The sequence below is a fragment of the Pseudophryne corroboree genome, chromosome 1, assembly GCF_028390025.1.
Source record: "Pseudophryne corroboree isolate aPseCor3 chromosome 1, aPseCor3.hap2, whole genome shotgun sequence".
NCBI classification, from domain to species: Eukaryota; Metazoa; Chordata; class Amphibia; order Anura; family Myobatrachidae; genus Pseudophryne; species Pseudophryne corroboree.
Genome location: NC_086444.1, coordinates 182,047,355 through 182,064,168, shown reverse-complemented (window position 1 = coordinate 182,064,168; position 16,814 = coordinate 182,047,355). Strand labels below are relative to the sequence as shown.

At 43.8% G+C, this 16,814-nt stretch overlaps 2 protein-coding genes across 8 annotated transcripts in view; one reads left to right on the top strand and one right to left on the bottom strand.

Moving 5' to 3' along the window:
- XRCC4 (X-ray repair cross complementing 4) overlaps positions 1-9,353 on the bottom strand; it is a 717,473-nt gene extending 708,120 nt beyond the window's left edge. For 6 of the 7 annotated variants that reach the window (XM_063963945.1, XM_063963947.1, XM_063963946.1 and 3 more), the window contains exon 1: positions 9,253-9,353. The gene's annotated coding sequence lies outside the window, so the exon portion shown is untranslated. The remainder of the gene's footprint in view (positions 1-9,252) is intronic. The other variant, XM_063963944.1, reaches the window with a different exon arrangement.
- An 87-nt stretch (positions 9,354-9,440) lies between these two features.
- The window catches only part of TMEM167A (transmembrane protein 167A), a 73,971-nt gene continuing 66,597 nt past the window's right edge, over positions 9,441-16,814 (top strand). Inside the window, exon 1 of the mRNA XM_063963950.1 lies at positions 9,441-9,603. Coding sequence (XP_063820020.1) covers positions 9,601-9,603 — 3 coding nt within the window. The 5' untranslated portion in view covers positions 9,441-9,600. The remainder of the gene's footprint in view (positions 9,604-16,814) is intronic.

Sequence of the window (16,814 nt, the reverse complement as noted above, 5' to 3'; positions counted from 1 at the left end):
GACTCGGTGATCTCTGCAACCAGAAGTTAAGGCTGCCAAAGACGCGATTCCCACTAGTGGGGAATTGCCTTACTTGTCCCCCCCTGTGTCTGTCTCACAGGATTGTGTGCTAGCTGAGCCCCGGTGGTGCCCACCAAAACACTAGACCACTTACTAGTGTGGCGGCGCCGGTGGGGAGGTTGTAGGAGCAGCAGTGCGGACGTCCTGCAGGACTGCCCAGCACTGCTCGCTCTTAAAAGAAGTTAGCTAAAAATAAAAAATCATAAAAGAAAGCTTCCAGCTCCTGCCGGCACCAAACGAAAACCCCAGTGTAATCCCTGTGGACCCATATGGACCCTGCATAAAAAATTTAAACAATGTGTAGGAGTACAAAACATATTTGCCAAAATCTCTATATATTTATATTTTCATCACAAACTAGTGTCTTTCGTGTCTTACTTTCCAAAAATCAATAATTTGGGTGATGTATTGAAATTAATGAGCGGTAGGGTAACACCAGGAATTGTGGCTCCATTTAGAGTAGGTGCAGCTAAATTACGCAAAATTGCATAATTTAAGCTCCACCCCTTCTTCACGGACTCACAAATAGCGACATTTTGTTGCTACAAAGGCGTGGCTTAATGACATGATCGGCAGCCCCCAAATAGCCTGGATCGCCTCCTCTGTGGGTTTCTCCCAGAGGAGTCCTAAAAAGGTGGCAAGTATGCACAATCATTTTTTTTTTTTTATTAACAGTTTCTTATATAGCAGAGCAAATTCCATTGTGCCTTACAATTGGAAACAGTGATAACATAAAACAAAACAATTAGAAAAAAACTGGAAAAAAAAGACTGGGTATTAACATACAGTCTTAGAGGCAGGAAGGCCTTGCTCGCAAGCTTACCATCTATAGGGAAATAGGCCTTGGGGCACAAGGATAGGTGTTATCTATTGCATAAAGGTCTACCAGATTGCAAAGGTTCTTGGTGGGCTGTATGATATGGTCACACAACAATGTTGGCCTGGGGTCAAGAGGATAGGAAAGTGTAGAATGAGAAAATATATGAAGATACAGCGGAGATGTAATTGGATAGGAAAGATTATGAAGGTTATGTGGGCGCTTCTGGATTTAATAAGCTTGCCTGAAGAGGTGAGTTTTCTGGGAATGCTTGAGGATTGGAGACTAGGAGCCAGTTGTAATGACGCCCGAGCTCGCCGGGTTGCCGGCCGATCTCGGACATTTTCTTAAAGAGGCAATCACTTAGAAGGCATGATTTTGATATGTAGATCTTGAGATGAGTGAAGAGGTTGGGTTCGGAGATATTTCAAGATGAGCGAAGAGATGTACGTTTGTGTAGTTTGGTTAATGGCCTTATGTGTGAGTAAAAGTATTTTATATTGAATACAGTAGAACACAGGTAACCAATGGAGGGACTGAGAGTGGATCCGCAGACAATGAACGTCTAGCAAGGAAGATCAGCCTCGCAGCTGAATTCAGAATGGACTGTAGTGGAGAGTCTCTTTTTGGTGAGACCAGTAAGAAGATTATTGCAGTAATCAATGCAGGAGATAATGAGCATGGATTAGAGTTTTTGCAGCGTCTTGTGTAACGTATGGTCGTATTTTGGATATGTTTTTAGATTTAAAGACAGATTGAATGTGTGGAACAAAGGACAGTTCAGAGTTGAGGATGACACCTAGGCAGTGAGCTTGTGGAGTAGGATTCATTGTCGAGTTTTCAACAGTGATAGAGATATCAGACTGGTAAGTATTATTGGCCGGTGGAAATATAATTTTGATTTAGAAATATTAAGTTTGAGGTGGCGAGATGTCATCAAAGATGAAATGGCAGAAAGGTATTCAGTGACACCGCCCAATACAGATGGTGACAAATCTGCGGAGGATAGGTTGAGTTGAGTATCTGAAGGGTTAACTCTTCTGTGCTTTGTAAATATTACTTTTTATATGATCAATTTCCTTATAATAGTTACAGTGTAAAAGTGAATATTTCTACTTCCCTAATGAAGGGTTAAAACATGCTATATGAACTGTTATGTGTTTGCATAGATACGTACTACCCTGTGCCGGGTACCTTTGTCTGCTCATACAAATACCAGGCTTGTATGAGCCTGGTATTCAAGGGCAGTTCCATACCAGATCAAACCTGTTATTTCTACTTCTGTGTGTTACCAAATATCCTGTGTTACAGACTTTGATAAATGTTTTGAGAAACTTGTAGAAAACCCATATTTGGACATCCGCCTTATATATTCTGCCTGGTAACTGCTAACGAGCCAATAAGAGTGTAACAACATGTCAGTTACACCCATATACGTTGTCTTTTATACTTTTGTTAACCTCATAATAAACCAGTGTGAATCTTTACTACGTGTGTTTTGCATGTTACTTGTGGCTAAAGGTTTACACTCACGGACGTCTATGAGACAATCACATCGAGGGGTAAAGAATAGAGGGGCAATCCTTTCAAGTGGGGGCTCCGTCCGCGATTCAGTTGGTCGTCCCCGGATGGTAAGATAGAGAATTTATTGTCTGTCTTTGCCATACGGGATTGCGGTCATACACTGAAGCTGAATCCGTGTCAGTGTTCTGGGAACACGTGACCAAACATCTTTAATGTCTGGGACTTAAAGATACGTCTGAGAAGGGACCGGGGGTCCAAGCGCAACTCTCCAAAGACGTTAGTATCTGGGATACTTAAAATAGACCTGGGAGTCTATACATAACGAGACGTTAGTATCTGGGATACTTAAAATAGACCTGGGGTCTATACATAACGTAGATTATACCTCGATTTGATTGTCTACTTATTATGTTATGGCCATAACAGATATTAGAGTATAAGTTTCATGTATTCAGCTTGACGGGTGGTAAGTATACGTCTGTTGAATACCCTTATAACTTTCTTGCTTCCTATCACAATACGCTGCATTTCCAAGTCCCTGTACGAGTGGTGAGTAAACGTACAGATTATTACTATCGATTGCTTGTTAAAGTACTATGCATATGATATTGTGATATTGTCAATAACTAATTAACTTGTTAGCTGATGCATGCATAGAAAGTTGTTGGAAATTGTGTTTTTACTATGGGCTCTGGTCAGCGTAAGAAAACTGTATACCCCCCTCCGAGACATGTAAAGAATGCGTGGCCCGCAGTTCTACCTCTGATTATTATTTGATTGATCCCTGGGTGGATAATTTAGCAGGGTAGACAGAGAAAGCAGGACAGGACCCATTCCTACGGGAAGGCAGTAATTACCCTTTCTATATGGAGGATTAAAAAAATATCAGTTCCCAACAGCACAGAAGCGAAGAAGTGAGAAACTGTAAATCTTTGAAATCCCTCTCGCCTCCCCCTTGCATTCCAATGTATCCTGCGCTTGAGGACACAGATCTCTTGGCAGCAGTAACCCTTTCACACCAGATGGGATCGCCTCCAACTCCACTGCTGGAGGGTGCGTCCACTAGCTCTATCCCTAACGCACCAGTAACCCAGAGTTTAGATAATAGTAAAACACTGTCCCAAGCCCACTATTACCCTCGATGGCTGTATATCTTATTTGCGCAAAGCTTGCAAAGGACGCAGCTATACACATATGAAGGAAGTCTTTAAAACCCGTGCTCCTTTGCCTGTGTTTTTTTGCCTGTCGCTGTAGCTTGTAAACTGAAACCCTCGGAGTCTGTTACTGAGTTTTGGAAAAGGTTTAAGGACTGCTGGACAGATGACGCTGGCTTACCTTTGCTTAACTCAGAAAGCTTACTCATTTCCACCTTCATTAACAACCTTCTACCTTCTGTCATAGTTTCTGTTAAGCAAAGCGTCTCTTCCTGGACTTCTGATAGTACGATAGATTTAAAAAAAAAAAAAAAAAAAACATCTGTATGAGAAAGAGGCTGCAGGGTGTTTTGATGTAAAGAAACCTGCACTCACTCATAACTATCAGAACCCCAGACGCTTTGACAGACAGAACCAACCCCGCAGTCAGGGAAAGATTCACCTCTGCTGCCACTTATTATAAATGGAAGTAAAGTTCCCTTTTTTGTGGACAGCGGTGCAACAACCAGTGTTTTGTGTTCTGACCTATATGATGGTGATTTGGAAAAGACTGCTCCTTCAATGGGAGTCAATGGGATACCCACCAATGCCTGACTTAGCTCAAGTAAACCCCGCTCTTTGGTCGGAAGGTCCATATGACACTGGCCTAATCTCATGCACACCATATAAGGCCAATCTCAAACCCGACTCACAACCTGTTTATCAAAAGCAGTATCCCCTCTCACCAGAAAAGATAGAAGGTCTCATACAGCAATTCTTACAACAGGGTATTCTCAGACATATTGTATCACCATACTGTACTCCTGTGAACCCTGTTGCCAAAGCTGATGGCAGTATAAGATTTGTACAGGATCTCAGAGCGATCAATCAGTTAATTGTCCCAATTGCACCAATTGTTCCAGATGTAAACTCACTCATTTCTGCAATCCCTGCAGATGCTGCGTTCTTCTCTGTAATTGATTTGAAGAATGCCTTTTTCAGCATACCCGTAGATTCACAGACACAATTACTTTTTGCCTTTTCTTTTGAGGGTAAACAACTTACCTGGTGCAGATTATTGACGCACCTGTTGTCTCCAGGCCACATTGGGGCCCTGGCAACCTCACCATGGTTCAGTCCTGCTACAGTATGCAGATGATCTGCTGCTCTGTAGTCAAACTGAGGAGGCCTGCCGAGAGGATGGTGTTTCATTACTAAACTGGCTTTGTGAATGTGGACACAAGGTGTCCAAAACAAAAATGCAATGGTGTAAAAAGCATGTTGATTACTTAGGTTTTGTGCTCACTCAGGGAGAGAGGAAAATCAGTCCACAACGCATACAGTCTGTATTGGGCCTGGTCACCCCAACTACCCAGAAGGAACTACTGTCCTCCCTGGGTATGGTAAATTACTGCAGACAGTGGATTTCTGATTGCTCTTATTATGATAACATTTTGAGACAAGCCACACTGAAGGACAAACCTAAAACTGTACAATGGTCACAAGAAATGTTAACTGCATATGAAAGTTTAAAATGTATGTTGATGAAAAGTCCGGCACTTGGCCTCCCCAATTATGTACTACCTTTCCATCTATATGCAAGGGACAATTGTAAAACCATAGCAGGGGTGCTCACACAGTTTTATGGAGGGAAGTTGCGCCCCGTGGCATTTTTTTTCCAAAGTCATGCCAGTGTCTGTGCAAGGTATGCCTGCCTGCCTCAGGGCTTTGGCAGCCTGTGCAATGGTTGCAGAAATGGCCACTACCCTCACTTTAGGCCACATCACAGTACTCCACACCACACATGATGTCCTGGCAATACTTAAAGGCTTACACACACAGCACATGTCAGCACAACGCCTTAGTGGATATGAAGTACTCCTTTTGAGTAACCCTACCCTTACCATTAAGTACACTGCTAGTTCTTCTGGCCCTGCACCCATTCTCAATGCCCTTTTAGGCTTGAAAGGTCCCGAGGATGAACCACCCGACCTACATGACTGTGCTGCTTCCATTGAAGCTGAAACTTCTCCCAGACTTGACATGTCTCCCGTTCCCATACCAGGCGCAGACATAGTTTTTGTTGACGGCTCCTGTAGTAGACCCAATGACAATACATACCAGGCTGGCTATGCCATTGTCACCCTCCCTGACACTGTGTTGGAAGCCCTACCAACACCTTATCAGTCCGCGCAAGCTGCAGAACTCATTGCACTCACTAGAGCATGTCCCTCCCTTGACAACGTCCATCTGCTCACTCAAACTTCAAGCTGCTGCGACTAATACTGATCTCTCCGACTGGACTTGCCCAATTCTGCAGAAAAATCCTAAATCAGGATTAATCTGCAAAGAGGGGAAACCCTGTATACCCCAGTCCAGTGCCCCTTTGCTCGTTGCCCATTGCCGTGGTGTTGGTCACCGTGGTGAAGCCACAACACTCCTCCTACTAACCAATGATTTTTATGTTACTAATGCCAAATCACTTGTGGACCAGTATGTTAGCAGATGCATCACTTGCCTCAGGAACAACCCTAACAACCCTAATAAAGCTAAACACCAGCATCTTGAATACCCCACCACCCCTTTTACACACTTACAAATTGATTTTACCCATATCCCTGGTACAGGTAAACAAGAATATGCCCTGGTCATTGTAGATATGTTCTCTCGCTGGCCAGAAGTATTCCTAACTAAGTCAGAGGATGCCAAGACAGTAGCAAGAATCCTAACACAGAAAATCATCCCTAGATGGGGGTGCCCCCTGCAAATAAATAGTGATAAAGGCTCAGCCTTTACAGCCAAAATCACACAGGCCTTAGTAAAAGCTCTGCAGGTGGAGTGGAAGTTTCACATCCCGTACCACCTGCAGAGTTCAGGGGTCATAGGAAGAATGAATAGGACCCTCAAAGACAAACTAAGGAAGGCCACAGGAGGTACCTTCCACAAATGGAAGCAGGTCCTTCCCATTATCCTAGCAGAAATCAGAATGACCCCACAGAAAACTCTAGGATACTCACCCTTTGAAATACTAATGGGTAGACCCTTCCCCACACCCTGGGCTAAGAAACCGTTGATGATACAGGAAGGAGATCTAGAACTTATAAGGGAAGAGTATGTCAGGGCCCTCATAACCAAACTTGATGAGATTGAACATGATGTCGCTTGTAAAAAACCCTCTGAATCCACAGGAACCAACACACCCTTTTAAGGTCGGAGACAGAGTAGTGGTGAAGATCCTCCCCCGCAGCAAGAGCCCAGGAGACTTCACCTATGGCCCAGAGGCGGAAGTCGTTGCTGTAACCCGAACCGCAGTCCTGACAGAAGAGAGTCCCACCTGGATCCATGCTTCCCGAGTAAAGAAAATTCCTAGACCAGACCTAGAGGAGGAAACAGGTGATTCCAGTGAGGTACGAACCGGGGCAGACAGCCCTGACCTCCCACCTAGCGAAGACAGAAGAACAGAAAACGATGAAGAACCTGCCCCCTATCTCTATCCTGGGGACTATCTCGATAGCCCTACTGGCCCTCATTCACCTCACAATATGTGAAGTCGACATCACACAAACAGATGGGGTCCCCACCTTGTGGTACAATTCCTCCAATACACACGTAGCCACATACATCCTTGATTATTTCATGTTCCCTAAACTTGCTGACAACAAACATTTCATACAGCAGAAAAGAAAATCAGGGATGTCTGAGACAATGTACATTTGTGTCACTGATGAATGGTGGATGGAAATATCCTATCATGGATCCAACTGTGATTACTGGGAATCTGTGGGGTGGAATACAGGAGCAGATTGGAAATATGGCCCATCATTTGCAAAAAATAGATGGAGCAAATATGGAGTACCCCTACTTTCTAGACTATCGCTGCGGGTTTTGAGTCATTGTTTCCTATAGTAACTGTAAATAAAAACGTAGCCTGGATTAATTATATATATTATAATCAACAAAGATTTGTTAATGATACCAAAGATGCTCTTAAAGGTATAGCTGAACAGCTAGAAGCCACTTCCCAAATGACATTCCAAAATAGAATGGCCCTTGACATGATTCTAGCAGAAAAAGGCGGTACATGTGTTTACATTAGTAAGGTGGAAGGCTGTTGTACATATATTCCTGACAACACTGGTCCCAATGGTAAGGTTACTTTAGCCATAAACAAGTTAGAAACCTTATCCATAGAACTTAAGAAAAATTCAGGTATTGATAACCCATGGAGCCAATATTTTGGGTGGTTTGAAAATTGGAAACAGGCTCTTGTGCAAATAAGCATATTCATACTTGTAACTTTAATTCTTGTAGGCATTATAGTTTATTGTGTAATTCCCTGTGGAAAGAAACTTACCTCCAAAGGCATTGATAAGGCCCTGATGTACTATGATATAACCACCAGTCCTGTCACCTCCTCTGATAGTAAGGGACCCGACGATTATGTCCAATATCTCAAGAACTGGAGGAACAAGAAAGGAGCCTCACCCAAGAATCATGTTATATAACAATCATGATTCTAAGAGGGGATTGAAGGGTTAACTCTTCTGTGCTTTGTAAATATTACTTTTTATATGATCAATTTCCTTATAATAGTTACAGTGTAAAAGTGAATATTTCTACTTCCCTAATGAAGGGTTAAAACATGCTATATGAACTGTTATGTGTTTGCATAGATACGTACTACCCTGTGCCGGGTACCTTTGTCTGCTCATACAAATACCAGGCTTGTATGAGCCTGGTATTCAAGGGCAGTTCCATACCAGATCAAACCTGTTATTTCTACTTCTGTGTGTTACCAAATATCCTGTGTTACAGACTTTGATAAATGTTTTGAGAAACTTGTAGAAAACCCATATTTGGACATCCGCCTTATATATTCTGCCTGGTAACTGCTAACGAGCCAATAAGAGTGTAACAACATGTCAGTTACACCCATATACGTTGTCTTTTATACTTTTGTTAACCTCATAATAAACCAGTGTGAATCTTTACTACGTGTGTTTTGCATGTTACTTGTGGCTAAAGGTTTACACTCACGGACGTCTATGAGACAATCACATCGAGGGGTAAAGAATAGAGGGGCAATCCTTTCAGTATCGTCCACGGAAATCCGAAAGAGCTGATTAGTTTGCCAAGAGGTGTGGTATAGAGAGAGAAAAGCATGAAATGTTTTGCTATTACAGAGATTATAGATAGATAGATAGATAGATAGATAGATAGATAGATAGATAGATAGATAGATAGATGGATTATCTGTGCCAATATATTTAACAGCCTTGGGGCTCATTTAGTCAGACACAAGTTAATTTCCTGACATTCCTCTCAGGCGGAGCAGCACACGCCCTCATCAGTGCGGCACACACAGGTGTTTCACACTCTCCCTGAAACACATTTTCATCACTATGCAAGGCTGTGTAGGAGCACTATTTCACAGAGGACAAGTATCAGCCAGAGGACTGTAGTTAGGCATAACCATGACAATGTGTAACTGTGTCATACTGGCAGATCAGGGACTATTTGTTTCGGAACGATTAGCTACAACGCTGTCCCAGACCGATGACAAGTAGCTGTGAAACTACAAGTCCCAGCATGTACTGACACCATGAAAACACTCGCAGCGCTCCATGCCACCTCTGCCATGCAGCCACCGTTACACAATGACAGCCGTGTGATCATGCGGCTGCTGTATTACACTGTACGACAACACGTTTCCCCTACCTCACTGTGACTGACCGGTGCAACGTCCCACTTCCGGGTTCCAGGGAAGGCAGCTGTAACCGCCTAATAGGCTTCTGACCAATCGGAAATTCCATTAAGCATGTGACATCATCACATATAGCAACAGAGAGCAGACTAGTGAAAGCAAATGAATGAAATACGAGTACACGTTTGCTACACCGTCCATTTTCCCAGGGCCAAATGCTTATGCGTCCATGACACAATGGACTACAGGATAATGGCCGCCAAGGTAACGCTATCTTCTGTCTCCAGTGAAGAGAGACGGAGGTGACATCACAGCAGCGACACTCTCTTGAAAGTGTGTGATGTGGCTGTGAGGGGATCACCATGGTAAGTGTTCTTCGGTATGGCAGTTCTGTATATGCCCTGACGACTGTGGGTTTTATCAGGTTCTTCCAGACTGTGGTCAGCAGTGGAGTGCGTTTAGTTCTGATTACAGCAGTACGCACACCAATGGCCTCTGCCTGGCACATCTAACTCTGACTAGGTGGTTCTATTCCTATAGTAAAAGCTACACTAACAAGTTAAAAGATATTTGTGCTGAATTCAAGATACTATATGTTTTGCCTCAGCTGTAGGTCTAAGGTGCTCATATAAGTGTTACTGTAGTATATATATATATATATATATATATATATATATATATATATATCTTGCACTGTGCTTTGTCATGTATCAATATTTGCATTGAAAAAGTTACCAGTCACATTCCTGCTCGCCTCTAACCCCTGCTGCCACTAATTTCCAGTGTTACTCTCGCGTAGTCTGACGCTTACTCCAAGATGTGATCATTGTGGGTTTATCCAAAATATAGAGATACAGTAAATGTGCGCAGGTTCTGCTGAAGTTATCAGACTAGTGGCATGTCCAATGTTTTAGTTTTTACATAAGATATGCTGGGCTTATAGCTGAGTGTGTTTGCTATGGTGGCAGTACAGCTGGGTACATACTAGACGATCATGCCGACGGCATGACCAATCAAGCGATAAGTCAATCGGCCATACACACTAAACGATATGTTGCGCGATTCACAATATATCACACTAAATGGTATACACTGCTCAAAAAAATAAAGGGAACACTAAAATAACACATCCTAGATCTGAATGAATGAAATATTCTTATTAAATACTTTGTTCTTTACATAGTTGAATGTGCTGACAACAAAATCACACAAAAATTATCAATGGAAATCAAATTTATTAACCCACGGAGGTCTGGATTTGGAGTCACACTCAAAATTAAAGTGGAAAAACACACTACAGGCTGATCCAACTTTGATGTAATGTCCTTAAAACAAGTCAAAATGAGGCTCACTAGTGTGTGTGGCTTCCACGTGCCTGTATGACCTCCCTACAACGCCTGGGCATGCTCCTGATGAGGTGGTGGATGGTCTCCTGAGGGATCTCCTCCCAGACCTGGACTAAAGCATCCGCCAACTCCTGGACAGTCTGTGGTGCAACGTAGCGTTGGTGGATGAAGCGAGACATGATGTCCCAGATGTGCTCAATTGGATTCAGGTCTGGGGAACGGGCCGGCCAGTCCATAGCATCAATGCCTTCGTCTTGCAGGAACTGCTGACACACTCCAGCCACATGAGGTCTAGCATTGTCTTGCATTAGGAGGAACCCAGTGCCAACCGCACCAGCATATGGTCTCACAAGGGGTCTGAGGATCTCATCTCGGTACTTAATGGCAGTCAGGCTACCTCTGGCGAGTACATGGAGGGCTGTGCGGCCCCCCAAAGAAATGCCACCCCACACCATTACTGACCCACTGCCAAACCGGTCATGCTGGAGGATGTTGCAGGCAGCAGAACGTTCTCATTGGCGTCTCCAGACTCTGTCACGTCTGTCACGTGCTCAGTGAGAACCTGCTTTCATCTGTGAAGAGCACAGGGCGCCAGTGGCGAATTTGCCAATCTTGGTGTTCTCTGGCAAATGCCAAACGTCCTGCACGGTGTTGGGATGTCAGCACAACCACCACCTGTGGACGTCGGGCCCTCATGGAGTCTGTTTCTGATCGTTTGAGTAGACACATGCACATTTGTGGCTTTCTGGAGGTCATTTTGCAGGGCTCTGGCAGTGCTCCTCCTGTTCCTCCTTGCACAAAGGCGGAGGCAGCGGTCCTGCTGCTGGGTTGTTGCCCTCCTACGGACTCCTCCACGTCTCCTGAGGTACTGGCCTGTCTCCTGGTAGCGCCTCCATGCTCTGGACACTACGCTGACAGACACAGCAAACCTTCTTGCCACAGCTCACATTGATGTGCCATCCTGGATGAGCTGCTCTACCTGAGCCACTTGTGTGGGTTGTAGGGAGGTCATACAGGCACGTGGAGGCCACACACACTACTGAGCCTCATTTTGACTTTTTTTAAGGAACATTACATCAAAGTTGGATCAGCCTGTAGTGTGTTTTTCCACTTTAATTTCGAGTGTGACTCCAAATCCAGACCTCCATGGGTTAATAAATTTGATGTTCATTGATAATTTTTGTGTGATTTTGTTGTCGGCACATTCAACTATGTAAAGAACAAAGTATTTAATAAGAATATTTCATTCATTCAGATCTAGGATGTGTTATTTTAGTGTTCCCTTTATTTTTTTGAGCAGTGTATATGTCACTGGCCACATCCAGGAGCATTGTGTCCCTGACAATATTTTCAGATCTGCCTGCAATATGTAATTATTAGATTGTCACAAAAGAAAGCACACAGCTCTCAGCCCACATGGCTGTTGTATCAATGAAGTTCTGGTAGACAAGGCCATCATTAAATCATTTTTATACTGGATTTTACAAAACTCTATTCTCAAAAAATTGCACAAGTTCTGAAGCATTACAACTCCTACATGTTACTTCTCCTCAATTTCACCCTCCTGTAGCTTCACCTGGAATTTCTACACATTGTTGCTTAACATTGCCAATTATTACTGCATTCTGTTCTCACACATTTTCAGTATGCACCTCTCTTACAAATTAATTTTACCTTTACTTCTACCTGCGATACACTGATTGCTTTGTATGTCTCGCCATACTGCCATATCATGGACTCACAATGCTGTTATCTCTCCCCATCCGCCAATTCCACTTACCTAGTGTCTCCTCCCACTTCTGTTTTCCCTCTGTAATTTACCACTGCATGTTAAACTTCTACAAATTGCTCAGTCTGCCCACTGTAACCTATTTAGAATCAAAATCTGCTTTATTGGCCAGGTATACTCGCATATACTAGGAATTTGTATTTGGTTTGCTATAGAACAGCCAAGTAGGCAACCAATAAGCAGGGAGGGACAAGTAAAATCAGTTAGGTATACCATACAAGTGAGTTACATGTACGTTTAGTCAGTCAATGTTCAGGCGTTCAGCAGGCAGACCGCTTGTGGAAAGAAACTTTTTGAGGCTTCTGGTAGACCCGGCGGGTTTGCCCTGTAACGCCTGCCTGAAGGAAGCAAGTTAAACATGCTGAGGCCGCGGTGTAGCTGGTCCTTTCCTCTATCTTTGTTGCCCGCTTTTTAGCTCTGGACAGGTACAGGTCTTGGACTGAGGCAAGGTCAGCCCCGATGATCTTCTCTACGGTTCTGACGACCTTTTGGAGCCTCCATCTGTCCCTCATGCTGGCGGAGCCGTACCATACCAGTATCGATGAGCACAGTACCAACTCCACAATCACGGAGTAAAAGAGGAGCAGAAGCTTCTGTGGGATGTTGAACTTCCTTAGTTGCCTGAGGAAGAACAACCTCTGCTGTGCTTTCCCGACAGTGGCGTCAGAATTGGACCCACATTTAAGGTCCCGGGCGGGAGATCGTGTTCCCCAGGAATTGAAGGAATCCACTAGCGATACCACACTGTCGTCAATCGTTAGCGGAGGTGCACTAGCTGACTTCTTCCTGAAGTCCACTATCATCTCGACAGTTTTGAAGGGGTTCAGCTCAAAGTTTTGCGGTTGGGCCAACCGGTCTACTTCCCGTCCTTGATGAGGCCAATGACAGTGGTGTCATCTGCGAATTTGATGATCTTTACTGATTGCGCCTTTGAGGTGCAGTCATTTGTGTACAGGGAGAAGAGCAGTGGTGAGAGTACACAGCCCTGAGGGGCCCCTGTACTAATGGATCGTGCTTGAGAGGTGAATTCCCCCGCTTTCACCACATTTGTCCTATCTGTCAGGAAGTCTACTATCCAGAAACAGGTAGCTTCAAGGACCCCTAGCCGAAGTAATTTGGGGTGGAGGATGCTGGGGACGATTGTATTGAAGGCCGAGCTGAAATCGACAAACAGGACCCTCGCGTAGGTACCGGGAATGTCTAGATGCTGTAGAATATAGTGCAGGTCCAGGTTGACTGTGTCCTCGACACACCGATTCGATCGATAGGCGAACTGTAGAGAGTCCAGTTGGGGACCAGTCACAGTTTTCAGGTGATTCAAAACCAGACACTCGAACGTTTTCATGACCATAGATATCACTGCTATCAGCCTGTAGTCGTTCAGGTTTGTGATAGAGGGTTTCTTGGGGACCGTGACGATAGTGGACCTTTTGAGGCAGGAAGGGACTTTTCTGTAGCTCCAGCGATTTGTTAAAGATCTTGGTGAATATGGGGGCTAGCTGACCCGCACATGCTCTCAGGGCAGATGGTGACACGCCATCAGGACCCGGAGCTTTCCTGGGTTTGGCCCTTTTGAACAGTGCCTCCACCTGTTCTTGGCGACTTGCAGTGCCTGGAGTTAGCCGTCAGTGTTCGGGGCATCATAGAGGTGATTGTTTGGGTCGCAGGGGACTTCTTTTGCGAACCTGCAATAAAAGTGGTTCAGCTCGTCTGCTAGGTCTTGGTGCATGGTGGTGGACTTCGATGTTTTCTTGTAGTTGGTTATGGATTGCATTCCTTTCCATACAGATATGGGGTCATTGGTGGAGAGGATCGTTTGTCAGCTTGTCCAAGAACCGCTTTTTTGCTAGCCTGATTTCTTTAGTCAGAGAGTTCCTAGTTCGGTTGTATAGTGCAGTCAGAGAGTTCCTAGTTCATTTGTTAGTGTACCATAGGTGGCTGCCTCACTTGATACTTCCATGGACAAGCTGAAAAAACGGTGGAACTATTTATGCAGTGGGTATCCTAATAGTTGCTTCTCACTTTACCCTTGTACCCTATGTAGTGCGCTCAAGTTGGCTCCCACATCTGGTACTTTTCTTTTGTAGACTGAGCAATACATGATACTAACTGTTTTGCAAGGCTTTGGCCCACAATTTTTAGCTCCCCAATTATGTGTTGTCTGTTCCAGGAATTGACAAATTCTGCCCTGTGTCGTCCTATGTAGTGTACTAAATGGCTGCCTAACCTGGTACCTTCGTGAGTAGGATGAATAATCCTTGGAACTGTGACCCAAATGTCTGCCACACCTTTGTGCTATATTCATGGTTTCTGTACTTTAGGCAAATCTTATCCACAACAATACTGTATGTTCACATAGAATCTGTAAAGCGCCTTGAGCCATTTTGGAGAAAAGCGGTATATAAAGAAAATTATAATTATTTTTAAGTTGATAAGTGAACAATTTAAATTTGTTCTTATTTTTATTCTTATGGTGCCCACACACGGGGCGATTCTCACATGCTGTTTGATCTTTTTAGTTCAAATAGCGTCACGTTTAGTTCAAATCGCACCGTGTGTATTGTCCCTTGCGATGCGATTTTCGCTCCCGTCTGGTCCATATCTAAAGGCAAAATAGTATGTGCAGGCAGGTATTTTTGTACTACATCGCATACAGTACATTGTAGTGTTTTCAAAATCGGATGTAGTTCAAATAGCATCTAGTTCAAATGGGTGTAGTATGTGTTGCTGGCGGTCGGGCTCCCGGCGACCAGCATATCGGCGCCGGAATCCCGACCGCCGGCATACTGACAGCTGGGCGAGCGCAAATGAGCCCCTTGCGGGCTCGCTGCGCTCGCCACGCTATTTATTCTTCCTCCAGGGGGGTCGTAGACCCCCAAGAGGGAGAAAAGTTGTCGGGATTCCGGCGCCGGTATGGTGGTCGTCAGGAGCCCGGCCGCCGGCAACCTGACGACCACCTGTTCAAATAGCTTAGCACACATTGTATAGGCTCAAATCTCACCTAGCACAAATAGCATTGTATGTGGACACCATTAGTTTTCCTTTATCGGTTCCAAGACTCCTTTTCTCTTTAGCAATGTGTAGCACTTTGGATGATGATCTGATACTAGCACTTATATGTACCTTTCCCAGCAGATTTATGCAGTTCTCTGCTTTACTTCCAAGCTCTGCGTCATCAGCAATTTCAACAAAGTAGTGCAAACGTGATATTTCATTGGTGCTGTACTGGTTGGGTATGTGCAGTGGGGAATTTCTCATTAAGCATGTGAGGCACGTGCCTAGGGGCAGCTCTTGGATGATTGTGTTGGTAACATCAGTCCAAAAAGTACCAGTAACTGTAAAATATTTCCACCGTACCATATACCACCATCTTGAATGGAGTGTAAACGGGTAGGACATGCACATACTGCCCCCATAAGCTGTCCTACTTTAGTAAATATGTCTACATAATTAAAAATTTTAAAAATGTAATGATTAGTGGCTTTTCTTTAATTATACTATTAAATTGTCTATTATCAAATGAGGGCTTATAACTAATCAATAATAAAAATGAAGCGATCGGGCTATGCCTGATTCTCACTATGCGATAGGGACTGTGGTTGGTATCACAAGCCTAGATGACTGTGCTTGTGATGCTGGCTATGTGCGATTTTGGCTGTCAGTTTTGACTATACTTTTATACTAGATAGTCAAAATTGACTTGCCTTCACAGTCTATCTAGGCTTGCGATACCGACCTCGCGGTACAGCGCATCGGTATCTCTTCGGGATTGACTTTCATCTTGCGATCTGCACTAACTTTCTTTGCGATTTTGACTATATAGTCAAAATCGCAAGCAAATATCTCACCGTGTATACACACCTTTAGAGACAATAAATATAGGATAGTTATGTTTCACATTAAGCTACAAAATTTAACAAAAGTGCATAGAGGTGGATATTTCCTTTTTGAAAATATATATTTTTTACATTATTTACTGAATAAAACTCTTGTTTCAGTCAGTATAATATCTTAACAGATGTATTTGGTAGAATAAGAAAAAGTTTGTGTTTGTGCATCGCTAGCGGGAGACAATAACAAACTAATAACATTCAATAAAAATAATGTTCTTAAACTAAAACATATTATATAATAAGAAATAACTCCTGGGAGTAAGAAGTCACTATCAAAAAAACATTACATTGCGTTAAAAATAATCACATTTACTGGCAGCAGAGATATAAGTATAAAAGGGCTGGCTCTGATTTGGGAGTAGGGAGGCCAATCCCGGGATTCGTGATTGAAAAATGCTCAATCCTGGGATTCCCGGGATTGCAGTAGGGGTGGATGTAGGGAGCAGCGGGACGGTGGATGTAGGGAGCAGCGTGAGGGTGGGTGTAGGGAGCAGGGAGGATGTAGGGAGCAGGAAGGGAGGGTTGGTGTAGCGAGCAGGGAGGAAGGG